This window comes from Elgaria multicarinata, chromosome 7 (assembly GCF_023053635.1).
Source record: "Elgaria multicarinata webbii isolate HBS135686 ecotype San Diego chromosome 7, rElgMul1.1.pri, whole genome shotgun sequence".
Taxonomy (NCBI): domain Eukaryota; kingdom Metazoa; phylum Chordata; class Lepidosauria; order Squamata; family Anguidae; genus Elgaria; species Elgaria multicarinata.
The window spans coordinates 106,674,824-106,702,775 of record NC_086177.1 but is presented as its reverse complement, the minus strand read 5'-3'; the positions used below and the strand labels follow the sequence as shown (position 1 = coordinate 106,702,775).

The following is a 27,952-nucleotide window of genomic DNA, read 5'->3' as shown; positions in this document are numbered from 1 at the left end:
TGTTCTTGTTCTGTAAATTGCATTGCTAATTTGGAAATCTATACTCTAATTTGGAAATCCTGGAAGCTTGTTCCAAGTAATGTGTGTTTAGGATTAAAGTATAAGTCATCCTGGAACCTTCTTCCTTTATGAATAGAAACTCAATGTTTCATCTTTTTCTCTTCTGAAAGCATAACTTCTGATTAAAGTCGCACTACTCTATAATCAATCCTTCATCTCAACCTTGCCTTTTGACATTTCCAATTAGCCTATTGGAAAGAATTATAGGTAACTGTTTCTCTAACGCTATCCCATTATGTGGAGATGGAAAAGTACGATACTCCTATTAATTTCCTCATGTGAAAGTCAGTAATATAAATGTAGTCACTTATCTCTGTTATGTTTCATAAACCAAAGTTCATTTTTCAAGGTTATTGGAATTGGATGCAGTCAAATATAAGAGGGGGAAAGTCCAATTCAAAATTCTCTCACTAACACTGATCCATCAGGCTGGGGTGACCATGGCCATAGCTAGACCTAAGGTTTATCCCGGGATCGTCCCGGGGTCATCTCTGTTCATGTAAATGACACACACGGGATCCCGGGAGCAGGCAAGGATGACCCCAGGATACATGTTTGTAACGAATTTTGCCTGGTATTTCTGCAAGCACTTGTCCTGAATACAGGGCCGCAGAACCTGTTTGACCCTGTGGGACAAATTCTATTTTTGAGAAGTTTTTTTTTAGGGAGGGGGATATTCTAGTGGTAGGCTGTGCCAAAGGCAAAAGGGTGTGGTCAATGTACTCTGAGTATCAGCATAGTCTATCTTAAAGCTTTTACTGCTAGTAGCTAAACCTCAGGAGTGGTATTTCATATTTTTAGAATGGGGAAAAAATTAGGGATGTGCTCCGCTTCTAATCGGACCGGCGAATTAGAAGCGGAGCGGGGGGCTTCGCCTGCCCTTAAGGTGGAGGCGAAGAGGATTGGGGGGCTGGCGGAGCATGTCGAAGAGGATCGAGGTGAAGGCGGATCCTTCGCCACGATCCGGAGCTCCGCCGGAAAGGTAAGTGGGGTTTACCGGGCCCTGCTGCTGTCGCTGTCGCCCATGCAGTGACGGCGGCAGGGCCTGGTAACCCCCCCGCCCTCCTCTCCCTTCCCTGCCTCCGTCCGTGGTCCGTCGGCTTCTTCAATAGAGCCCGTGGTTCAACCAGGAAGTCTGAGGCAGGTAAGGCCCCCCTCCCCCTTGGTCCCTTACCGGGCTCTGCCGCCGTCACCGTCGGCTTGTACCTTGGTGTGCATGTGTATCCCTGGATAAGCTATCATGGTGCCGAGTTTGAGGTTTCTAAAGTGCAAATTGACGGAGCTATGGAAAGGGGTGTGAATGGGGTGCCCGATTTTCATAAATTCCCCAAAAATCAGGGGATGATGGAACTGCCTTGAGTCTGGGCGTGCGTGGGTATCCCTGGATAAGCTATCATGGTGGCGAGTTTGAGGTTTTTAACGTGCAAATTGACGGAGCTATCGAAGGGTGTGAATGGGGTGCCCGATTTTCATACATTCCCCAAAAATCAGGGGATGATGGGATTTTCTTGAGTCTTGGCGTGCGTGTGTATACATCCATGAGGTGTCATGGTGCCAAACTTGAGGTTTCTAACTTTAACAGAAAAAAAGATGTATACTTTTTTAGCTTAATGCAAGCCTATGGGGGGGAAAACGGAGCTCCGATCCGGATCCGGAGCTTCACAGCGGAGCGGAGCGGACATAGGCAGAGCGGGGGTGGGGCAGAGCGGCCCGATCCACAAATCGTGGATCTGGAAGAGAAGCAGAGCGGGGGGGTCCATGCACACCCCTAGAAGAAATGCACAAAATCCAGGAAAACTGCCCAGTGATTGGGGACCAGTGAAAAGTGCTGAGGCCAGGGGAAGTAGATGTTTAGGTACATTGGGGTAGGTGGGGTGGATTTGGGCATCAAGTGGGCTGGTTTTGCCCCTGGGCCTGAGGCTCTGCACCCCTGACTTTTTATGCTCTATTTCCTAGAATGTATGCTATTTTGTAGGGATGTGCTTCGCTTCTCTTCGGTTCAGAGAAGCAAGAGCGAGGCGGCCTAATTCGCCTCCGGAAATGGTGGAGGTGAAGAGAGTCAGGGGGGCTGCGGATCGAGGCGAAGAGGATCGCCTCAATCCGGAGCTTTGCCTGCAGGTAAGTGGGGGGGAGTGGAACTCATCTGGTGCTGCCGGCACCGCCATCCATGCGGCAGTGGTGGCGGCAGCGCCAGGTAAGGGAGCAGGGAGGAGGGATGCTTACCTGCGTCTGTCGTGGGCTTCAATTGAGGCCCCTGTTGAAGGCGGAAGTGAAGGCCGAAGCCTCTTCCGGCTTCAACCGGGGCCTCAACTGAAGCCCGTGATGGATGCAAGTAAGGGGGCAGGGGGGATCTCGCTCCGCGGAGCAGAGCGGGAGACGGGTGGAGCGACACGAAGAGGATCGGGCCACGAAGCGGATTGGGGGGTCTGTGCACACCCCTACTATTTTGTATGCCATTTCCCCTAATGTAAACATTTAAAGGTATTCATTTTTCACTGAGAGAATTGCCTTGCAAAACTAGGAGGATTGTGAAAGCTGAACAATAATGGCGTTCTGATTTGCGTATCAGTTCATGAAATGTGAAGTAGGTCGGTTCATAGGGAACCCTAAGCAACAATGGGTGGCACCTTGAAGACTAAAGCATTTAGGGAACCCCAATGGCTGCCCAGCTGGAATGGCTTGGGAGGGGGGTCAGTTGTTGCGATGGAAGGAGAGCCAGAAAAGAAAAGAAACTAGTACAGGTGCCAGGCACATGTACTCCCTCGTGAGGCAGGGGTGGAGCCAAGGCTATAAAAGGCTCACCCTTGGTGTTCTATGGCCTCTTTCAGTTTCGCCCCCACCCTCCCTCCCCATGTACTAATATGGGAATCAAACCCATTTGCCTCTTTTGCAAGAGGGGCTGAGTAGGAATTTTCCCTGTCATCTAGGAATGTTCAGGTTTTTGCCTACTCCATACTGGTTTCTATCTTAGAATGGAGGATAAATAGGTTGATTATTAAAAGGCAGGGTTGTGCGGGAATTTGGAGAAATCAGGGTAGGGAGGGTGAGCACTCGGGCACCTTTATGGTGATTGGCAAATCAGAGGTCCTGCTCCTCGAGGGCTTTGCAGCTTTTGTGTCAGGATATGGTTTGCCTTTGGGGACCTTCTTGTCTCATCTACTCAGCTATGCAGCCAGAGTGGAGTTGGTCTCACCAAACATTTAAGTGTAGCTGGAAAGGGGACCAGGAAAACCGACCCCCTGTTTCCAGCGGAACGGTTCGACCGCAGATAAACAAATAGATTCCTGCGTGTTCATGCTCAGATCCATGGAGGGTAGCATATCCATGTATAAATAAAGAGGCCCTAATTTACCCCAAGCTCTGGTGTCCATGTTTTATTTCTGGAACTTATCCTTCCCCTTGCAACAATCCTATGGACCTAGACAGAGTTGTGGTGGTGGAGGGGAACATAAGATAGTCCAGATTCCTGGATCCAAGCTCTCATCTTCTGCCCCCACCCCCTCACAGCCAGTGCAGAGAGAACTGTGCCAACCACCTTTCCAAGGTTGCAAAGGCAACCTTGAAGAGGAGGGAAAGGGGGCATGCTGGTGGATGGGAGGGAACTGTTACCCAAAGCCTCTTCAGGGGCCTGCCTTCCTTCCCTTCCGCTCCACAGAGCTCCAGCTAGACAAACAAAAAAGCCCATCTAGCTAAAATGCAGTTGGAGGAGCACGAAGGTGATTGTCTCTGCTGCTTCTCCTGCTCTGCATCAGATGGCTGTAAACAGGGCTGGGCAGGGGCTGGGCAGAGGGGCCAGTTGGCATGGGTCTACAATTTTGAGGGGTCCTACTCAATGGTACAAGAACGTTTGAATGGATTGGCAGTTTTGAACATCAACATTGGCAAGGCAAAGTTGCTTGATTTTGTTGTCGTTGATGAATTTGCCCAAAGAAAAGCACGCAAAGCATTTCTGAATGTGAAGAAGTGATGTCTTACATACATCTTGAATTCAAGTGCTTGCCATTACCATTTTTTTAATAAATCGTTCTAGTTCATATGTATTTAGAACTGATTAAAAAATACTTAATGAGCAGTTTGAAATGGGGCCTACATTTCCCATCTGACCCGGGCCTATCACCAGCTTTGCCCGGCCCTGGCTGTAAACCTCCGTGTTTGCAGGTCTAAGGCCCTCCGCACAGGGCTGCACCCGGATTATAGCATAAGCTTTCGTGGACCATAGTCCACTTTCATCAAAGCTTGTGTCATAACCAATGTTTCAGTTTTTAAGGTGCCATGAGACTCTCTGCTGGTTTTGTAACTGGAGCGTTTCTGATCCTGCAATTGGAGTGTCTGGTTATATTTGAGTAAAAGGCATTCACAGCAGCCGCTCTTCAAGTAACATTTTATATGACAATCTTAGAAGAAGCGGGGGGGGGGGAGCACCTGTAACATGGATGCAGCAACATCGTCATATTGGTTTTTAGTCATGGCCGGGGGTAGGGGGGAAGAATTTCAGGAAGTCCCCCATGCTTAAAAATGAGCACATTTGCTGCAGAAAGGAATAGCAAGTGGAAGAAATGCGCGCTGGGAGGCGGGGGGATGACGACGACGTGTGTTTTCATTCCCTTGTATTTTCCTATTCTCATTTCCTGTATGACTTGCCAGATTCTTAATGTAAATCAACCTTGCTAATTTACACATCATCCATGACTTTTGAGAAAAAGGGATGTTGATGTTCTTCATGTGCTTAGAAAAAGCAGATGTGGAGGAGGAGAACACTGATCCCTGCCCACCCATCTGATTTCTGGAAATGTGGGATGCATTAGGATGTGATGGTATTACTTGTAAGAGTGCCACTTCTTCTTTAACGAAATCATTGTTACCTAGGAGGGGGTTGGCAGGTATGTCCTTTGATGGGGTCTAGTGGAGGGGAAGGTCCAGCACTTTCATTTGATGTAGGGCCAAACCTCAGCCCTAGACAATTTTGGAGTATCCAGCAGTGGAGCTCAGCACATCATTGTATGCTCACTGAAGGCACCCTTAGAGGTTTTGGACTACGTTTCCCATTATCCCCAAACCTTGGCATTGCTGGTTGGGACTGGTGGGTGTTGTTGTATGAAACATCTGGAGAATACCACATTAGGGAAAGCTGATTTATGATTAACAGCTCCCTTCCAATTAATTAATATGGGACACGTTACACCAGGGCATTTTTCTTTTCAGGACTCCTGGAAAGGAACAGGGAGACACACAAAATTCTACTAAATCTATGATTTCTTTGTTGGCCTATTGACCCACCTCCTGCTTAGCTAGGAAAACAGGCAAGAAACATCGTGCTTGCAAGATGTTTGCTGTGATCAGCTCAAGTTTAGCAATATTTGTCTAAATTTACATGCGAAAACCTATCAACTTACAAACTCAAGGCAAGAAATTAGATCTGGTGGTACTTGGGAATTCATGCTGAAGAATTTACTAGGTCTGGCAGCTGGTTAAAGAAACTTCAGCCACTTAGGGATGTGATTTTATTTTAATCAGTGAATTGTTTAAAGAATCAATCAAATGATTGTATGAATAATGATATATATTTTAAAGGGGGAAGAGCATACTGTTTTAGTTCTTTTTATATTCAACATTATCAAGCTATATTCCCTTAAAAAGAACATGAAGATAATGCTGACAATGTACATTTCAGTGCCATCTCAAAAGATATGGGCCTTTGCTAGACCATGGGTTATCCCGGGGTGAACCCCGGGCTTGCCCCTGTGCGTCCAGATGATGCACAGGGGATCCCGGGCTCAGGCAGGGGTAACCCTCCCTGGCCCCGGGTTAACGGGCACCACTTTTAGCCCCGTATTTCCCGTGGTCTCGGGCTGAGCCCAAGACCGTGGTGTGTAGGCCACTCTTCCGCTTTTCCCAGCTATCACAATTACTTGCAAGTAGCCAGGAAAAGTGGTGGACGGGGAGCAGCACTCCACAGGTGCTGCGGCCATCAGGGAGAATGATTTTTTTTTTAAAAAAAATACTTACCTAAGCACACAAGCATTCGTGCGCATCCGGCCCTTTAATTAAAAAAAAATGGCGGATGCGATGGGGCTTTTCTTTAGCCCATCGCTTCTGACGTATGGATTGGAGCGACAGCCTGCGGTAGCTGCACCGTGGGCTCACCCCTCCTCCCGCACAGATTACCAGGTAGGACTAGCAAAGACCCCACTCTCTCCTATGTGGAAAAGACGTGGGGAATTCCTCTTCTGAGGTCTCAGCTAGACCTACCTGTTAGCCCGCGACGGAGGTGGGAAGATCTCGCATTGTGTTTAATGTGAGATCCCTCCTCTGTTTACATGCAATGCGCGACAACCTCAGAAGGAGAGGCATTGCACCCGCCATTTTATTATTATTAAAGCGCCAGCAGCGCATGAACACTCGTGCGCATAAGGTAAGTGTTTTTTTAAATTTAAATTACTTTCCCCGCTCCCCCCACTCTACCCCCGATGGGCACAACACTGCTGAGGAGCGCTGCACCTCGTGCATGGCTCACGGCTCCTCACGAGGAATCGCATGGAGCCGGGTCAACCCACGGCAACTGGCCACATGTTCTGTGGTCTCAGGCTCAGCCCGGAACCATGGAAAAACCAAGGCCAAAGGGGAGGGCGAGATCCCAGGGAAGAGGTCATCCCTCCCTGATCCAGGGATCCCCTGTGTGTCATGTGGACGAACAGGGACGATCCCGGGGATCACCCCAGGATAAAGCCCCGTGTAGCTATGGCCTGAAATAACAACTGTCTCTGTGCATGTACTAGGGGGAGTGTTGTAATTCATTGTATTTTTGTTTTAAATGGAAATAAAAAAGAATGCTGCCCAGATTAACCAGGGATACCATTTTCATCAATTCATGGGTTTAAATTAATGGGTCTGATTAATCTACTAAATGTGGCAGAGTTAGAATTAATGTGGCAAGTAAGTCGAATGCGAAGAGCTACTGTCTTGCGAGATTTCTGCAAGACATTAGGTCTCCAAACTCTGTTGAAGCCGAGGCTTATGAATTAATTCAGCGATTAATTAACTTGCAACAAGCTTTGCCTTGATCTTGCAGCCCTTGTTTTGGGAATGTTCGTTTGGAATTAGCACACAGAAGAAGCATCTCATACAATGCCAATGCTTTCACCTAGCGACTTCTGGTCAAGGGCAACTTATTTTAATTACCTAGGACACTGATCAAAAAACCTTGCTGAAATTGACTAGGGGGAAAAAGAAAGCAGCCTCCTAGTTTATTTTGTTATCACATTTCCTGCACTGATGTATAGTATAGAGGGGGTTTGTTCTTAAAGATGTTCTGGAAACACACACACGCAAACGACAAAGAGTCTTGTGGTACCTTAAAGGCTAGCAGATTTATGACAGCATGCACAGTTGTGGGCTGAAGTCCACTTCATCAGAGATGCATTGTGGTGTGATATATTTGGGGTGTTTTAATCGGAAACATTTCATGGACTCTAGCCCATGAAAGCTTATGCTGCATAAATGGAGTTCATCTTTAAGATTCCTCAAGACACCTTGTTGTTTTAATGTAGCAGATGGTCATGGTTACCCCTCTGGAAGTTGGGGAGAAATGTCCCACAACATCCTGCCATACGTAACAGTTTGAAATAAGTGTCTTAACATTAGGGATCTTTCAATTTGGGTTTGAAAACAATTTACCAACATTGCGCTATTTGGGAGGGGAGGAAAGCTAAGATTGATTTATTTTTTAATCAATGTGTTTTAATCAATGTGACAGATTCAACCATCGAGGCTCAGGACTCTGAGTGTTTTTTTCTTAAACACCTGGCATTGAATCCCTGTGTATTCAATCACATTTGTGCTTAATTTGGGTTGCCACCTCTTTTTTTCTGGCAGGCTTCTCATCTTTAATAACTATATGGCCGGCAGGTATTTATAATTTATTTTTATTTAAAACATTTTTGGCTGCCTTTCAGGGCAGAAGCCCTCACAAGGCGGCTTACAGTAATAAAACACATTAAAAGGTGCATTGTAGACTTTGCCATGCTGGGAATAGCTGTAGCTATTGAATTTAGCTTGGGCAAATGGGTGAGAATTTTGGCTGAACATATGAAAAGGAGGACAGGGCTCCTGTATCTTTAACAGTTGCATAGAAAAGGGGATTTCAGTAGCTATCATTTGTATGCATGCTGCGCCTGGTGAAAATCCCTCTTCATCACAACAGTTAAAGCTGCAGGAGCCCTGTCCTCTTTTGTATCTGGTCACTCTAGTATAGCTCCTTCAGCTTTAACTGTTGTGATGGAATTTCACCAGTTTTGGTGGAAGTTCCATGTTGGGCATAACATGCAGCCCCATCCTAAATTTGACCAGTGGACATGACAGTGTTTGCGCAGCAAGAAAAGAAAATACTAGAGTGACCATATGGAAAGGAGGACAGGATTCTTGTATCGTTAATAGTTGTATAGAAAGGGGAATTTCAGCAGGTGTCATTGGTATGCATGCAGCACCTGGTGAAATTCCCTCTTCATCACAGCAGTTAAAGCTGCAGAATCTGGTCAAGAGGGCAGTGCTCCTGCAGCTTTTACTGTTGTGATGAAGAGGGCATTTCACCAGGTGCTGCATGCATACCAATGACACCTGCTGAAATTTCCTTTTCTCTAGAGCTGTTAAAGATACAGGAGCCCTGTCCTCCTTTCCATAGGTTCACCCTTTTGTTAAGAATGTACCAACATCAGCAGAATTCTTCATGTTTGGGAGAGAAAGAATTTAAGATTAAACAAAACAAAGACTATGGGTAAACGTAAAACCAGCAATGTCAGCATTCCCAAATTAACATTTAGGGGTATGCAGGGACAGGGACAGGTTTCTAAGGCTCCTCAGCAAAGCTCCCTCAGTGTGCTTCACTCCTGTGTGATTTCTGCACTCTTAGGGTTTATTAGAGGGATTATCTTGTGGCAAAACAGAATCTGTTTTCATAAATAAATGAATAAACCAATTCCTTTTTTAACTGTAATAAGCAGAAAAACTCCTTAGAGGCAGCCTCTCAGTGGCCACCATTTTGTCTTTCCTACAGTACACCTGACTGATGCAACTCCTAGTGCATTCTGGGAAAAATGAAACAGTGGCTGTCAGGTAGGATGTTCTTGCCAAATCTCAGTCCTCCAAGGAGGGAGAGGAGAGGGCAGGTAGCCATCATTATAGTGGTTTCTTCTGTGGTGCCAGGGCTCTGTCAGATGCCCAGGTATGTTGTGTGCTCAACCTGGGAGTTGTATATTTAATTTCACATATATGCATGAGGGCCAATGTACAGGTCCCTTTTTGAAAATTTAACTTCCAGGGGCACAAGGGAAAAGGATGAAATGTAAAGAATGCTTGCAATTCGAACACGCAAACATTTTTAAAGCATCCCAAAAATATCTTCTAAAGACAAACTAGTGACAGTGATTTATCAGGGAATGGTACTAATGAATCCAGAGATTCCCTGCTATAAATACTAATTCTCTCCAGAACCCACAAGTGCCTTTGCGATTGACTGGCCCAGTATAAATAATATACTGGAGCATATTTGAAAGAGAAGATGTCATTAGGTTCTGCATCTCTGAAGAGAGCTAGTGTATCAAATCATATACAGAGAGAGAGAGAGAGAGAGAAAGACATTTAAAAATAATAATCAAAGAATACAATCAAATTGCTTTTCTCCCCCCCCCTCCCCCAAGAGAAGAATACATTTGGCCTGCAATGCAATTTGCCTGATGAGTCTAGAATGATGAGTTTAAATGAAAATAAATAGGACTATGTCACTTGGCTTTGAGGACCTTATCTGTTTCATGAATTTTATCCTTGCCACTGCAGTAGAGCAAAGTAAATGAGTTTTCATCTGTTCCTGTCCATGCACTTATTGCCATACTTGGCTGACAAGGGCCCTGTCTTGACAGCACCACTTTGCTGCTCCTTGCCACTGAAACCTTGCGATATTGCTGCAGCAGGGTAGGGGGGGGGGATCCCCATGACAGCAGGGAGCATGGGGGTTTCAGGTACTGAAGCCCAGCCCCATGCTCTTCCCAGTGTCCAGTGACCAATCAGTGCTGCCATCTGCCCTGGAACATTAATAGAAGTATAGCTTCCAAATCGTGCGAGGTACTGGTTCCTCTCTATTCGGCCCTGGTTAGGCCTCATCTTGAGTATTGCATCCAGTTCTGGGCACCACACTTCAAGAAGGGTGCAGACAAGCTGGAGCATGTTCAGAGGAGGGCAACCAGGATGATCAGGGGTCTGGAAACAAAGCCCTATGAAGAGAGACTGAAAGAACTGGGCATGTTTAGCCTGGAGAAGAGAAGACTGAGGGGAGACATGATAGCACTCTTCAAAGACTTAAAAGGTTGTCACACAGAGGAGAGCCAGGATCTCTTCTTGATCACCCCAGAGTGCAGGACACGGAATAATGGGCTCAAGTTACAGGAAGCCAGATTCCGGCTGGACATCAGGAAAAACTTCCTGATTGTTAGAGCAGTATGACAATGGAACCAATGACCTAGGGAGGTTGTGGGCTCTCTCACACTAGAGGCCTTCAAGAGGCAGCTGGACAACCATCTGTCAGGGATGCTTTAGGATGGATTCCAGCATTGAGCAGGGGTTGGCGCTCAATGATCTTATAAGCCCCTTCCAACTTTACTGTTCTATGATTCTCTGTTTCTATCTCCCACACTGACCCCAGAAGGAGGTCACATGGTAGAAGAGCCATGGTGACCTTGCTCCCAAGGAAAAAGTCAGGACAAGTCCCCCAACTTTTTCACACTGCAGCTTTGGAAAAAGCTCTCCTAGGGCTGTGAAGTGGTGGCTGTCTCGTATAACGGATGCAGCTCACATCTGCAGCCACCACAGTGCTTTCAAGGCATATAGACAGCCCTAAGGTGGAACTGAACCAGGAAGGGTTTCAGTATGTTATGGGACATTGCAGAAGAAAAGCATTGTTAGTATTCCAGAGATGGAGTTCAAAACAGAAGCCAGAAGAGCTGAAAAGAAGAAGGCCTATATGGTGTCTCTGCCATTGGGATGTATCATGTTGGGATGTCCCTCTCTGTAAAGCTCAGACCTTTAAGCTCGGCACCCATGGCAACTCCTTTGCCTTTGCAAGTTGAGTCAGGGGAGGGAGTTGTTCTGAAAATCCAGGGACTTGGTGGTGGTGCAATGACAGAAGGATGGAATGGAGAGTTTCTGCACACACACTATTCCGCTGCTGTGGTACAATGCTCCCTCTGTCCCTGCAGGTGGCAGGTCTAGAGAGAGTGTCTCAATGCTGCTGCTGCTGTGGCATTAGCACACCTCTGCATCAGCTGCCAGGGATCATTCCCCTCTTATTCTTCTGCTGCCGTGTTGCTGCTGTTTCACAATGTTGGCAGGGACTAAGGCCATAGCTAGACCTAAGGTTTATCCCAGGATCATCCCGGGTTCATCCCTGCCTGAGCACTGGATGCCCTGTGTGGCACTGAGATGAACAGGTTTGAACCCAGGACAATCCTGGGATAAACCTTAGGTCTAGCTACGGCCAAAGAGAGCATTGTGCCTTTGCATGGTGGCAGAAGGATGGGGGGGGGATGCTCTCCTCACCCTTCCACTGTTGTGCAAAGGTGGAAAATTCACCAGCTGGTCCGACTTGATGTGGGCTGTATCGGGCCAGCTGGCAGATGTCAGACCAGGGTCTGGGACTAGTGAAAACAAGCCAATCTTCACACACACACACACCATCCAAAGTGGTTTCCTCTGACATCCATACTATCATGTAGGAGTTAATTTTTTTGCTGTAATCATCATCATCATCATCATCATCATCATCATCATCATCATCATCAAATACATAAAATACTGATTAAAAACATAGTATGCACTGTTAAAAACATCCTAAAAGCATGCTAAAAGTATCCTAAAATTCTACTGGATAGGCCTGCAGGAAGAGATCAGTTTTGATAGCTTTCTTGAATGCTAAAAGACTGTCAAGCTGACGAGTCTCCTCCGGCAGGCTGTTCCACAGTTGTGATTTTATTTCACAACCAACATAACTCAGATTCTGGCTTAGATGTGTCTCTGACCTGTATAGTACCTGGATATATACTAGCAATACGATTAACAGGCTGATTAAAATGTTGACAATTCATGCTTCTACATAAGGTTTTATGTTCCTCCTTCAAGCATTCCAGAATGCATTTAGTAGAAACGGATGATCCCCCAGAGAGATGTTGGAAGAATCTGTTTGCAAGGGGTGGAGCTTTGTGAGCTTTTTAATTTGCATAGATGGAGAATTTTGAAGAAATTGCAGCTTCAACTTGCACAAATCTCTATTTGCGCAAAGTGAAAAAAAAAAAAAAAAAAACAGCGCAAAAGGGTCTTGCATTTCGGTTTGGCCCGCAACTCCAAGGCAAGTCGGCTTCATGGAAGACCTCCATCAAGCCAAAAATGAAATGGATTTCCTGGTGATGGATAGCCCTATCCACTCATAAAATGTTCCTGACACATAGAAAACTAGAACATCAGGAAGAGAACTCTATATTAGGATTTCCCCAGACCTGCTCATTTTGTATGTGTCAGGAGTATTCCATGTAGAGGAGCAACGAAAAAATTTGTGAATTTGAAGGAAAGTTTGTCTGAGAAATAGCACTGCCACACAGGGCTATTTATTTATTTATTTACTGCATTTCTATATCGTCCAATAGCCAAAGCTCTCTGGAGTGATGATGGTAGCCAAAGGAAGAGAAAATATTGTATTTCTCCAGCACATATAAACAGAGGGAAACCAGCTCTTAGATATGTCATTTGTTATAAGGATTTCACAATACATCCAATATAGATGTGCTTTTTCTACAGGAATTTCTTAATGTGTGAAGCCTAAGAACATAAGTAGTGTCAGACTGAAGGTCCACCTAGTCTAGCACTCTGTTCACACAGTGGCCAACCAGGACATGATGCAATAACACCCTCCCACCCATGTTCCCCAGCAACTGTTGCACACAGGCTTACTGTCTCGGATAGTGGAGATAGCACACAACCATCAAGCCTAGTAGCCATTGATAGCTTTCTACTCCAGGAATTTATCCAACCCCCTCTTAAAGCCATCCAAATTGGTGGCCATCACTACATCTTGTGGTAGGGAATTCCATAATTTAACTATGCACTTTGTGAGGACGTCCTTTATTTGTCCTGAATCTCCCACTAATCGGCTTCATGGGATGACCCCATTGGGTTCTAGTATTTTGAGAGAGGGAGAAAAATGTCTCCCTATCCACGTCCTCCACACCATGCATAATTTTGTACATCTCTAACATGTGCCCGCTAACACCCCAGCCTTCCCCAACTTGGTACATCCTGATGATTTGGATTTCAACTCCCATCAGCCCCAACCACCATGGCCAATGGTCAGACATTCTGGGAATTGTAGACCAAAACATTTGGAAGGCATGAAGTTGGGGGAGCCTGTCTAATCCTACATAAATCCTACTAGAAGGAGGGCTTTCTCTGCTGTGGCACCCCGGTTGTGGAATGAGCTCCCCAGAGAGGTCCGCCTGGCGCCTACACTGTACTGCTTTCGTCGCCAGCTGAAGACCTTTTTATTCTCTCAATATTTTAACACTTAATTTTAACCTAAATTTAAATCTTACTGTTTTAACTCTGTATTTTAATCTTATATCAATTCTTGCTGTGTGGTTTTATCCTGGTTGTGCTTTTTATACTGTATTTTGTAATTGTGCTTTTAACTTGTTGGTTGTTTTATTGTGGTTTTAATTTTTGTGAACCGCCCAGAGAGCTTCAGCTATTGGGCGGTATAAAAATGTAATAAATAAATAAATAAATAAATAAATAAATAAAATAATTGAAGGAGAAAATGGGATAGTACACCCATAATATTTCATGTTTTAGAGACCCTATGTGATTATTACTCAAGAGTGCATATATCTGTAGCCAGTTCAGTCATTCTATCTATTTAAAACAACCAAGAGTCTTGTGGGAGCTTAAACACTATCACTTGTTAATAACATTAGTCCTCTAGTCCATGAAGGCTTATATGATTATAGATTTCTTAGTTTTTAAGGCTATATAAGGCTCTTGGTTGCTTTTGCTTGAACAGTCTAGAAATCTATACATTGAGCAGTTAACCCTAACCCTAACCCTAAACAATTAATTATGACCATGCATTAGTTATGCATGCTCTCATCACAAACCTTTTCTTTATAATAATAATAATAATAATAATAATAATAATAATAATAATAATAATAATAATAATAATGTGTGTTTGGGAGTCAGTGGGTATCTTTTGGTCTATTAGCCTTTATCTGCTGCTTTTATCATTTTTTACCTTTTATCATTTTTACCTACCTAATATAACTATCTGGACATGTCCGTTATCAAGATTCTATGAAGTTGACTGTAAATGTATAGTTAATAGTCCCAAATTAATCCTGTAATATAAAGCAGATGAACTCCATGGGGGGGAAAAATCTAGCTAACTGGCATATGGTGTCTGATTTTCTTTTGCAGGTGATTCAATCCTTTGCTCAGCCTGTGTCCATGAGAACAGTGTCTACAGCAGAGTGTTTCAGATCTTGTACCGGAACGAAGAGATTGTAATCAATGAATCCATGAACTTTAGGGTTCACCTTCTCCTGGATGGTGAAAGGGTGAGGTCTTTTCTTCTTTTTCTAATCTCTCTCTCTCTTTCTCTCTCTGGGCATCTTTACATTAATAGGAAATCACGTTGCTTACCTGGAGAATTTGTGCTTCCTGCCTTTTGGCACAATTGTTATGGACTGCATTACATGGAAGGAGGGGGCAACCACATACTTTGAATTGAATACTTCCCCTCTGTTTATTTCAATTGAGAGACAGCACCATCTAGTGGCAGAAGACCCTGCTTTTTTAAAAAGATGGTACCATCTTTCAAAGTGGTTGTTTTCATGGTGGAATTTGCAATGGTTCCTGCGGGAGATGTTCTGGTTGTTCACAACATCATGTAATCAACCCAGAAACTTCCTTGTGTGGTCAGTCATTAGCATCCTATAAATTGCTAATTCAGAGAGCCCCCTCTCTCTTATACATGTTGCCCTGTAATCGTGGAGGAGGAAGATCTGAAGAGGAGACTCTCCTGGATCCATGGATTTTCAGCATATTGGATTGTGTGGAAAGCCTTCACAGATACAGGGGGTTCTCCTCTTCAGATCACCACCCACTGTAATTACAGGGTGATAGAAATATATGAGAATTCAGCAGGGCTGGGGCATTCCATCTCCTCTCCTTCCATGTTTATCATATTCAGTTTAATAATGCTTAATAGGGCTTTAGTTTTGCCTGGCTAATCAAGTGAGGTACGGCTATGGATGCCCTGACTTCATATGAACCAGTTACTTGAAAAAGGAAATCCATCTCTCTCTCTCTCTCTCTCTCTCTCTCTCTCTCTCTCTCTCTCTCTCTCTCTCTCATAAAGCACTATAGACTCTATAGTTTAAATAAATATAAATATAAAAATGAGTATTATTGAGGATATTATGGTGATCTGTTGAGAATGGACTAAATATCACAGGGCTAAATCCAGACTAAGTTGCTTATACTTAGATCCTATTGCAATCAATGGGACAAGTTATTCATGACTGAATTAAAGCCCTAATGATTTCAATCATCATTAGGCGCCTACATTGTTTTCCTTCCGTCACCAGCTGAAGACCTTTTTTTTATTTTCTCAGTATTTTAACATCTAATTTAACTTAAATTTAAACTCTGCTGTTTTAATCTCATATTTTAACCTATATCAATTCTTGCTGTGTGGTTTTATCCTGGTCGTGCTTTTTATATTGTATTTTGTATTTTGTGTTTTTAAATTGTTGGTTGTTTTATTATGCTCTTCATGGTTTTAATTTTTGTGAACCGCCCAGAGAGCTTTGGCTATTGGGCGGTATAGAAATGCAATAAATAAATAAATAAATAAAATAAACAATGTTACTTATTCTTAGATCGCATTGCAATCAATGGGACAAGTTAATAATGACTTAATTCAATGACCTATTGACTTCAATGGAACTAACTTAGTCTGGATCCAACCCATAGTATCAAATTATTTATTTATTTATTACATTTTTATACCGCTTAATAGCCGAAGCTCTCTGGGCGGTTCACAAAAATTAAAACCATAATAAAACAACCAACAGTTTAAAAACACAAATACAAAATACAGTATAAAAGCACAACCAGGATAAAACCACGCAGCAAAAACGTGATATAAGATTAAAATACAGAGTTAGAACAGTAAAATTTAAATTTAAGTTAAAATTAAGTGTTAAAATACTGAGAAAATAAAAAACCCTAAATTTAAGTTAAAATTAAGTGTTAAAATACTGAGAAAATAAAAAGGTCTTCAGCTGACATTTTTCAATGACAGAAGGAAGGAACTGGGATATCTGTTGTTAACCAGTTTCAGGAAGGAAAGACCAGATATTTTAATCCTGTGGTGCTCTACACAGATGTTCCTTACTCTTTGCTACCCTCCTGTGGGTGGGAAAGGAGTGAGGGAGATGGGACAGGAGCAGCAGGAGTTGGAGACACCGTGTTTGCTGAGGACAGATTAATACAGATGGTCATTTCTGAAGCAGGCATATAACTACTCCATAAGCCAGTGGCCCCATTCAGAAGACACCTTAAACCTTGGCTTTAACCATGGTGGTGAAGACAGAAAGCCGGGCTGTGTTCAGAAGACACCTTAAACCATGGCTTTAAACAGTGGTTAAGCCAGAATGCCTTATTCACCTTGGTTAAAGCCATGGCTTAAGGTGTTTTCTGAACACGGCCCTGCTTTCTGGCTTAACTAGGGTGACCATATGAAAAGGAGGACAGGGCTCCTGTATCTTTAACAGTTGCATAGAAAAGGGAATTTCACCAGGTGTCATTTGTATATATGGGGAACCTGGTGCAATTTCCTCTTCATCATAACAGTTAAAGGTGCAGGAGCTATACTAGAGTGACCAGATTTAAAAGAGGGCAGGGCACCTGCAGCTTTAACTGCTGTGAAGAAGAAGAAATTTCCCCAGGTTCCCCATATATAGAAATGGCACCTGCTGAAATTCCCTTTTCAATACAACTGTTAAAGATACAGGAGCCCTGTCCTCCTTTTCATATGGTCACTCTAGCTTAACCAACGTGGTTAAAGCAGTGGCTTAAGGTGTCTTCTGAATGGGACCGGTGTCCCTGGACAATTACAGACAACAAAACTACCCAAAGTTACGGCCTCACTCTTTATTCTCAGCAATTTCCCGCCGTGTTTCCTGCCCTTCAAAAGCCTCATTTCTCTGTCTTAGCAGCCTGGACAACCTTTCACTCACAAGACAATGTGGGTTTGCATCCCAGGGGCCTCCATTTCAGTACCACCTTGTTTAAGTTGTCAGCCAGCAGGCTTTTTGAAAGTTATATTTCTTTAGTGCCACTTTAGCCTAAATATTGACAGTTACTGACGGTGGATGAGAATTTTCAGTCTAAGGTAAATGGATGGCGATTTATCTGTGTCTAGGGTGACCATATGAAAAGGAGGACAGGGCTCTTGTATCTTTAACAGTTGCATAGAAAAGGGAATTTCAGCAGGTGTCATTTGTATATATGGAGATCCTGGTGAAATTCCCTCTTCAGCACCACAGTTAAAGCTGCAGGAGCTATACTAGAGTGACCAGATTTAAAAGAGGGCAGGGCACCTGCAGCTTTAACTGTTGTGATGAAGAGGAAATTTCCCCAGGTTCCCCATATATACAAATGACACCTGCTGAAATTGCCTTTTCGGTACAACTGTTAAAGATACAGGAGCCCTGTCCTCCTTTTCATATGGTCAGCCTATCTGTGTCCATTGACAGAGCTCTCACATACTTCAGGTTGCATTTCACCAAACTATTCTCAATCTCTGTCCTTATATGTTGTGTAGGTTGCCTTGTAATGGCATCTTTTTCCCCCCTTTTTCTCTTTTCCACTCTTTCCCCTTTTTCTTTTGTTAACCTTTACAGGCTGAAGAGGCACTAAGTGAAGCAGATTTTCAACTCAAGCTGGATCTGCACTTTACAGACAGTGAACAACTGTGAGCACTTTTCACTTTACTACCATCAAGAGATAGAAGGATGAGATCTTGCAAATTCTGATACAAACTTTTCTGATCGGCTCCTCCCAGCCTAAAATGTAGTTCAGAACATAACTATCTGTCAGATTCCATATACTCTTGAATGTTAGGACACAGTTCTTGGCTCAAAAACACCCCCTACATTTAAAAGTACATTTTAAAAAGTACATTTAGAAATGCTATTTTGAGAAAAATACATATTAAAATGTGGGTGTCTGTGCTGAATTTCTATATAAACAAAGAAGATGAAGTGGATTTATGATTAAACAGATGAAATAGTTTTTAAAATATAAATTACAGATAGATTCATTTATAACCAGTGCTTTAGCCAAAAAGGCTCCCAAAGCAGCTTACAAAGATGAGAAATAAGATGATCAATGCCTGCAGACTTAGACTCTATTGACACGACACAAAAGGAAATGGTATTGGGAGGGAGGAGGAAAGAAGCAAATTAAGGCACTAGATTAGGGCACTAGATTGGTGTAGATGAGCCCATTGGCTTCTCAAATGTTCTGTGTCAGCTATACTGGCTGATGTCTTCACACGGGGGCTTTGTTTCCCCAAACCCTGTGGTTTTTCTTACCAAGGGGGGTGTCAGGTAATTCCAATGCCAAGGAGGGAGTGTGGGGTTTCTGACAGTTATCTGGGTACCTGCAGGGCCGGGCAAAGCTGGTAATAGGCCTGGGCCAGATAGGAAATATAGGGCCCATTTCAAACTGCTCATTAAGTATTTTAATCAGTTCTAAATACATATGAATTAGAAAGATTTATAAAAAAGGTAATGGCAAGCACTTTTATTCAAGATGTATATAACACATCACTTCTTCACATTCAGAAATGCTTTATGTGCTTTTCTGTGGGCAAATTCATCATCAACAACAGAAAAATCAAGCAATTTCACCCAGGGGGACTCGGAGTAGCCCCCCCTCAAAATCGTAAGCCCATGCCAACTGGCCCCAATGGCCCCCCACTCCCCATAACTGGCTACCTGAGCTACCCCCTCCACCCTCTTCCTGGTGGAAGGCAAGCAATTGTTGGTCGCCTTCCACCAGGACTACCCCCCAGATCGTCCCTGGAGCAAGGTCAGACAGAGGAAGAGCCATACTGACAGTGCTCCCCCTGAGAAAGCTGGGGTAAGTCCCTGAATTTTTCAATGCACTGTTTCACACGAAAGCCCAGAGGCTGTGACTCTGCAGCTGCATCATATAACCGACGCAGCACATATTTGCAGCCACCGTGGGGCGTTCTCCAAGTATAGACAGCTCCCTGGTTTGGGTGAGTCTATCTGTCCTCATTGTGCACATTTCTATTAACAACATAGGCATAGAAAACACTATTAGGTTCCCCCACCCCCGTTGGCACTGCCGCTCCGCTCTCCCTAACGCAGGCTGGGAAAGTAGTCTGATTTGCATTGGCAGCATCTCACAGAATGTCAAAAGCTTATTTAAGCCCAAGAGCAGTACTTTTTTTTTAAAAAAAGAAAAGAAACAGTTCAGTGAATGGTGAAATGTAAGACGGCTTGGGTTTCTCACGGCAGTGTCATAATATTGACACTGCTGTTGCTGCAAGTACAATTAGGAGCTACGAACCAGCCTTGTACATTTTCCCTGTTGCCAAAAGAATCACGGCCGAGCGATAAAAAATTCTGAGCACTCCGTCATGTCTCTGGGGGACCTAATGACGCAGCAGAGCGAGCAGGCGGAAGGCTTTTTCTCAATTGCACGACCCTTTCCTTCCAGGCTGAGAGACGTCACGGCCATCCCAGTGATAAGCAGCCGTACTTTGGGGCTTCACTTCCACCCGAGGCAAGGCCTGCACCATCACGTCCCCGTCATGTTCGACTACTTCCACCTCTCGGCCATCTCTGTTAGCCTGCACGCCTCTCTGGTGGCTCTACACCAACCCTTAATCAGGTAAGCAAAGCATTGCTTTCAAACGAAAGACCAAAAATATCAATGTTGGCATTCTCCACTTGGGTTTAACCATCTTCATTAGGTGGGTTCATATTTTCGTATATTGCACATATGCACCAGTTACAATACGGAAAATCAATTGATGGTTAAATTCCAAAATAGGCCAAACTCTCAACATTACATCCCTTGCTGTTAATACAAAACACCTTCTCTTCCACAATTCCTTCCTGATTCTCCTTATCATTCATCTCTCCTTTTCTTTTCATATTCTACCTTGCACTTGTCAGCATGCACAACATTTCCATAAGGATACCGTGCAGTTGATTTCCCCCCCCCTCTTCTAATGAACTAAAACCACCTGCCATCTTTTTAGAAATAACGACGTGCTCTTCTGATCACCTTCTCATGTTGTCATTAGTGTTGTGGGGACATAGAATCCCCACAACATAGAATCATAGAACCATAGAACAGTAGAGTTGGAAGGGTCCTATAAAGCCATCAAGTCCAACCCCCTGTTCAATGCAGGAATCCACCCTAAAGCATCCCTGACAGATGGTTGTCCAGTTGCCTCTTGAAGGCCTCTAGTGTGGGAGAGCCCACAGCCTCCCTAGGTAACTGTTTCCATTGTTGTACTGCTCTAACAGTCAGGAAGTTTTTCCTGATGTCCAGCTTGAATCTGGCTTCCTTTAACTTGAGCCCGTTATTCCATGTCCTGCACTCTGGGATGATCGACAGATCTGCTTCGCCTCTTCCTCTGTATACATTTTGTGCTGGATTCCCAACTTTCTGAAGTTTGGCTCAGCAGTTCTCTGGACAATCTTCTCTTGCCTACCCTGATTTAGTGTAACTTACTAAGTTGGAGGATGGCAACTAGGGCTCTAAGGAATTTCTAGGCTGACCTTATGGAAAGGAGGGCAAGGCTCCTGTATCTTTAACAGTTGTGTTGAAAAAGGAATTTCAGCATGTGTCATTGTTATGCATGTAACACCTGGTGAAATTCCTGCTTCATCACAATAGTTAAAGCTGCAGGAGTCTTGCCCTTTTTTGTATCTGGTCACTCTAGTATAGCTTCTGCAGCTTTAGCTGTTGTGATGAAGAGGGAATTTCACAGGTGCTGCATACATACCAAATCTATGGTGCGACCACACTTAGAATACTGTGTACAGTTCTGGTCACCACACCTAAAAAAAAAAGATATTATAGAGCTGGAAAAAGTGCAAAAAAGGGCAACTGAAATGATTAAAGGGCTGGAGCATCTCCCCTGTGAGGGAAGGTTACAACTGCTGGGATTGTTTAGCTTGGAAAAAAGAGGCTAAGGGGAGACATGATAGAGGTGTACAAAACTATGCATTGTATGGGGAATGTGGATAGGAAGACATTTTTCTCCTGCTCTCAAAATACTAGAATACGGGGTCATCCCAGGAAGCTGATTGGTAGGAGATTCAGGACAAAAAAGGGAAGGACTTCTTCACACAGTGCATAGTTAAATTATGGAACTCACTACCACAAGATGTAGTGATGGCCACCAATTTGGATGGCTTTAAAAGGGGGTTGTTGCACAATGCCTTGCTTTGTTGGTCCCTGGCTGAAGGCTGGTTGGCCACTGTGTCAACAGAGTGCTGGACTAGATGGACCCTTGGTCTGATATAGCATGTTAATGGCATGTGCTGAAATTCCCTTTTCAATACAACTGTTAAAGATACAGGAGCCCTGTCCTCCTTTTCATAGGGTCAACTTAGAATATCATAAGAAGTTTGTTTGCCCCCCAGGGAACTTCAAATGATGGCGCCAATGTCACATGTTGGAGTGTAGACATGTAGCATTTGGAGATGAACCAGCACAGTGCTGTGCTCAAACCTGTCCTCCAAGTGTTCAGACATTTTATTTATATATTTAAAACATTTGTAACCCCCCTATATCATTGAGATCTCAGGGCGGCATACAGGTAAAAGTATACAGTATGAAACAATAAATATACACAGCTAAAAACAAATTAAACCATGAACCAAGTTAAAGCAATATATAATTTAAAAGCAGTAAAGACAATTACAACAGTTAAAACAATGTGCCAGTGAGTTTAACCATCAAGGCTTTGTTAAAAAGCCATATTTTTACTTGGCGTCGAAATGAAATCAATGTTGGTGCCAATCGGGTCTTTACAGTGGTATTGAAGTACACTGACAACTGTTGGGGCCCATTGACATATACCATACACTGCCTTTCATATCACTATATCTTGCTTGGTGTGGCTCCTGCCTTTTATATACAACTTTCAAAGTGTAATATCCTGCTTGGTGTAGATGAGGCCTAGGTGTGCTATATCTGGACTGGAGGAGGAACGGGGGGGGGGGGGCAGCTGCCACTGTTTCTACTGTACCAGGTGATGCAATGCTCTCTCTCTCTCTCTCTCTCTCTCTCTCTCTCTCTCTCTCTCTCTCTCTCTATATATATATATATAATTATTTAAAACATTTGTAACCCCCTTATATCAGTAAGATCTCTGGGCAGCGTACAGGTAAAAGCATACAGTATGAAACAATAAATTAAACCATGAACCAAGTTAAAACAATATATATTTTAAAAGCTGAAAAACAATTAAAACAGTTAAAACTGTGTCCCAGTTTTCTTCCTCCACAGAAGACAGATGCCATTTCCCATGCTTGGGTAGGCAGGGAGATCTCTCCCTCTCTCAACGTGGAGAATGCTAGGAGGAGGGGCTGAATCCCTGGTTTCATGTGGTGCATGCACAAAGCCACTTAGCTGGTACATGGAAGCTACTTCCCCTTGGACCAGTCATGCCCTTGGCTTTATGCAGCACAAGCCATGCAAAAGGATTCAGCCCTGGGAAGAGTAGCCACTCTTCCTAGCATGGAGGAGTCCCCACCACCGGTATCCCGTATGTACCTGCCCGGACCCTAAGGTCATCCTCAGGGTTCCTTCTCCGCGAGCCCCTGCCAAAGGAAGTGAGGCAGGTGGCTACCAGGAGGAGGGCCTTCTCTGCTGTGGCACCCCAGCTGTGGAATGAGCTCCCTAAGGAGGTTCGCTGGCACTTGCATTATATGCTTTTAGTCGCCAGGTGAAGACCTTTTTATTCTCCCAGCATTTTAACAGTCTATAAATAAATTTTAACTTGGTGTTTTAAATTTGTAATTTCGCATTGCTGCTGTTTTTATCTGGTTGAGCTTTTCTATTGTATTTTATATTATGGTTTTATACTGTTATTTTATACTTTGAATGTTTTTAATTTTTGTGAACTGCCCAGAGAGCTCCAGCTATTGCGCGGTATAGAAATGTAATAAATAAATAAATAAATAAATATCCCTACTGTTATCTCAGATTGGATCTACACTACTGCTTTATAGTGGTATTGAAGTACACTGACCACCGTTGGGGCCCATGACACTTCTACACCAAGCAGGATATAACACTATGAAAGTATGAAAGCAATATATGGTATGTGTCAATGGGCCCCAACATTTCTCAGTGTACTTCAATACTGCAATAAAGCAGTAGTGTAGATCCTGCCTCCATATACCACTTTCGTACCGCTTTCATAGTGCTATATCCTGCTGGGTGTAGATCTGCCCTGTGACTGGAGATGGCAGGCAGCCATTCTCTTGCCTGCTGTTGATCTTCCTGAACTGTATATCTATTTCATCACGCACTTGCCGTGTCTTCCCTTTAGCTTTGCCCGTCCCGGGAAGGGTTCGTGGCTTGGTAAAGGCAGCTTGGAAATGGGACCAGATCTGACGGGGATGTCGCTTGAAACGCTGGTGTTTGGAGCTGGTTACTGCAAGCCTGCTGCGTCAGAGGTAGGGATGGCTGCTTCCCGGCTTGTGATGGTTTTAGAGTCATAGTTCTCCACAATGGAGTTGGTCATCCCTAGATAGGATCAGCAGACTGATAAGAAAGGGGTGAGTTTTGTTTTTCTTGTGTGCCCCACCACTCCCAAATGCAGGCAAAGGCGTGGGGGGGGGGGGAGGCTACATGCTTCTTGTGTTCCTTTTGTTGACTTGAAGACTGGAGGAGTTCTGAGAGATTCTTGTTTATGTCAGAGACTTATTGCTTATTCACATTTCCCCTTTGGCACATCAGGGCAGGATCTATACTACTTAGGGGGACCATATGAAAAGGAGGACAGGGCTCCTGTAGCTTTAACAGTTGCATAGAAAAGGGAATTTCAGCAGGGGTCATTTGTATATTTAGGGAGAACCTGGTGAAATTCCCTCTTCATCACAACAGTTAAAGCTGCAGGAGCTATACTAGAGTGAGCAGATTTAAAAGAGGGCATGGCTCCTGCAGCTTTAACTGTTGCGATGAAGAGGGAATTTCATCAGGTTCTCCCTATATATACAAATGACCCCTGCTGAAATTCCCTTTTCAATACAACTGTTAAAGATACAGGAGCCCTGTCCTCCTTTTCATATGGTCACTCTAGCAATACTACTGCTTTATAACAGTGCATAACAGTAGTGACAACTGTCGGGGGCCAGGACACACTCCATATACTGTTTTCAAAACGTTTTCAAAGTGTCATATCCTGCTTGGTGTAGATTTGGCCCAGGACATGTTTTAGGTCCAGCTCCCCCTGCCCCTCTTTCTTCTCTGAATTGAATGCCAAAGCTCAGTTGTCTCCCCTGGGGAAGCAACTCTTCCTGTATGTATCATGCCATTTAGGATATTTCAAAGATCTTCTCACCGGGTCAGTTAGCTAGACATTGCTCATGTTTCCTTCGTTGCAGGGGTAATTTAGCACCTGACCAGAGAAGCAGGGTCTTTCTGACCTGGGTGGCTTGAGAAATTGGATTGGTTGTTTTTAGAAACTAGGGCCACAGCTAGACCTAAGGTTTATCCTGGGATCATCCAGGGTTCACTCCTGCCTGAGCACTGGATCCCCTGTGTGTCACCTAGATGAACAGGTTTGACCCCTGGACAATCCAGGGACAAACGTTAGGTCTAGCTATGACCTTGGTCTATCTCAGAAGGCTTTCATGTGTGATGCTGGTGCTGTTTTTCTATGATGATGATGATGATGATGATGATGATGTGTTCTATTTAGGGTACAATTCTATGCATGTTTAGACATTCAATTTGGATGGCTATAAAAGGGGGATGGATAAATTCCTGGAGGAGAAGGCTATCAATGGCTACTAGCCCTGATGGTTGTGTGTTACCTCCAGTATTTGAGGCAGTAAGCCTGTGTGCACCAGTTGCTGGGGAACATGGGTGGGAGGGTGCTATTGCACCATGTCCTGTTGTGTTGGTCTCTGGTTGACAGCTGGTTGGCCACTGTGTGAATGGAGTAGATGGACCCTCAGTCTGATCCAGCATGGCACTTCTTATGTTCTTAAAGTCCTGCAACTTCTGACATTCACCAGCAACCTATGCCAAATGGGGAATACTGGGAGTTGTATAACTTTTTTTCATTCTGAATATGCATAGGACGACACAGTTAATCCATATTCTTCTGTGCACTGACAACTGTTGGGGCCCATGACACATCTACACCAAACAGGATATTCCACTATGAAAGCGGTATGAAAGCGGTATATGGTCTGTGTCGATGGGCTCCAACAGTTGTCAGTGCACTTCAATACCACTATAAAGCAGTAGTGTGGCTCCTGCCTTTTATATACCACTTTCATAGTGGAATATCCTGCTTGTGTAGATGAGTCCACTGTTACTATATCCTTAGACCATCTGTCTTTCATTTACTGTGCTACTTGATGAATGAGAGCAGTGCAGAGGGGAAAAAAGGGCTCCTATTATAACAGTCGACTATGACAGGTCAATTTTGATTTTCCCCATTCCTATTCTTTATTTATTTGATTTCATCTGAAGTGCAGGGCTGAGAGTGCTCCAGCGATGATCTGTTTTGCTTTTCAGCTTGCCAAGGCTGTGTCGATTACAGAGATAATTGAGATAATGAGCTTGTTTATCAACAGTACATGGCTTGCCTCGTTATTGTTTATTGCTGTTTTTCTTTCACCGTTCTACGGCCGATATGGTTTCCGTGTGAATGCGATTTGGAAGGAAGAGGTGCTAAGGGCAATCTGCTGAATTTGGAGCTAGCAATGCAGAGGGATAGTTAAAGAAAAGGTGTAAATTGGCTGAGGCTCCATGATGAATATAATGGATATGATGTAACCAGTACTATATCTATTAGGGGTGTGCAAAGTGGGTCTTCTCTGCCTCAAAATCTGATCTGGAGCTCCATGGAGGTGATTCTATGGCCATAGCTAGACCTAAGGTTTATCCCTGGATCGTCCAGGGGTCAAACCTGTTCATCTAGGTGACACACAGGGGATCCAGTGCTCAGGCAGGGGCGAACCCTGGATGATCCTGGGATAAACCTTAAGTCTAGCTGTGGCCTATGTCTCAATTTCGGAGCCCCTCCCCCTCTCTCTGCCTTGTCAAATTACCTTCAAAGAACCATGCAGTATTCAGGTAACTGGTATTGACAGCTCCCTCAGTTTTAAAGATAAAGAGATAAAATTTGTCACAGTGATATTGCTTAAAGAGAGCTTTAGTTCCACCAAATTTGAGTCACATCAGTTCATGCTTTGATTTTTTAGGAATTTTAAATGGAAATTAACAAAATGCTTACTTATGTGTACATTTTATAGATAAAGAGATGAAACATTGCAAAATGATAGCTCTTAAGGAGGGTTTTAGCTCCACCAAGTTTGAATTAGGTTGGTTTACACCTTGATTTTTTAGGACTTTTTAAAAAACAAATTCCCCATTCAAGCCTTATCCAACCTGGTGCCCTCCAGATCTATTGGGAGGAGCCTCCCACCTGCACCCAAACAATGAACTAAATAGCCTGTCTGTGCCTTACTCAGGTGTAGAAGCTTTCTTACTCATGATTAGGGTGACCATATGAAAAGGAGGACAGGTCTCCTGTATCTTTAACAGTTGCATAGAAAAGGGAATTTCAGCAGGTGTCATTTGTAGGCATGTCACACCTGGTGAAATTTCCTCTTCATCACAACACTTAAAGGTGCAGGAGCTATACTAGAGTGACCAGATTTAAAAGAAGGCAAGGCACCTGCAGCTTTAACTGCTGTGATGAAGAGGAAATTTCACCAGGTTCCCCATATATACAAATGGCACCTGCTGAAATTTCCTTTTCAATACTACTGTTAAAGATACAGGAGCCCTGTCCTCCTTTTCATATGGTCACCCTACTCATGATGCCAGCTGTCCCAGCAACACTTTCCCACTGTGGAAATATGGATGATTGATTTCTCTGAGTCCGAGCAAAAACACGCTCCCTCTCAGCATCCACCAGCTAGTGTTTCCCATTTCCCTGAACACTGTGTTTGGAGGAGAACACCACTGTGGCTATTCCTATTGGCTGGCCACAGAAGTCAATATGAAAGCTACCCCTCACTAGGGTGACCATATGGAAAGGAGGACAGGGTTCCTGTATCTTTAACAGTTGCATAGAAAAGGGAATTTCAGCAGGTGTCATTTGTATGCATGCAGCACCTGGTGAAATTCCCTCTTCATCACAACTGTTAAAGCTGCAGGAGCTATACTAGAGTGACTAGATTTAAAAGAGGGCAGGGCAGGTTGGAAGGGTGCTCTTGAACCGTGCCCTGTTTGTCGGTCCCTCGTTGGCCACTGTGTGAATAGCATTCTGAAATAGACGGACCAGATCCAGCATGGCAGCCCCTCCATTGTCACTCTTGCCCTGCTGAAATGTGTGGAGTGTGACTTTGTGAAGAAGAGAGTCTCCTCTGTTCTTGGGAAACCTCAGAGGACCTCTGAGTTTCAAAAGGTAAACACTAAATTATGTCTGGTGTCAAGGGTAGGTGTGGTTGGGCACCTGCTGATAGCCCGGACCCCAGCTGGGGATCACTGG

At 44.0% G+C, this 27,952-nt stretch overlaps 1 protein-coding gene across 1 annotated transcript in view; it reads left to right on the top strand.

The window, feature by feature from the left end:
- Window positions 1-27,952, top strand: part of FAM135B (family with sequence similarity 135 member B) — a 194,087-nt gene that overhangs the window by 110,423 nt on the left and 55,712 nt on the right. The window contains exons 4-7 of the mRNA XM_063131171.1: window positions 14,566-14,705; window positions 18,060-18,130; window positions 19,909-20,082; window positions 23,768-23,894. Of these exons, the coding sequence (XP_062987241.1) occupies window positions 14,566-14,705; window positions 18,060-18,130; window positions 19,909-20,082; window positions 23,768-23,894 (512 nt within the window). The remainder of the gene's footprint in view (window positions 1-14,565; window positions 14,706-18,059; window positions 18,131-19,908; window positions 20,083-23,767; window positions 23,895-27,952) is intronic.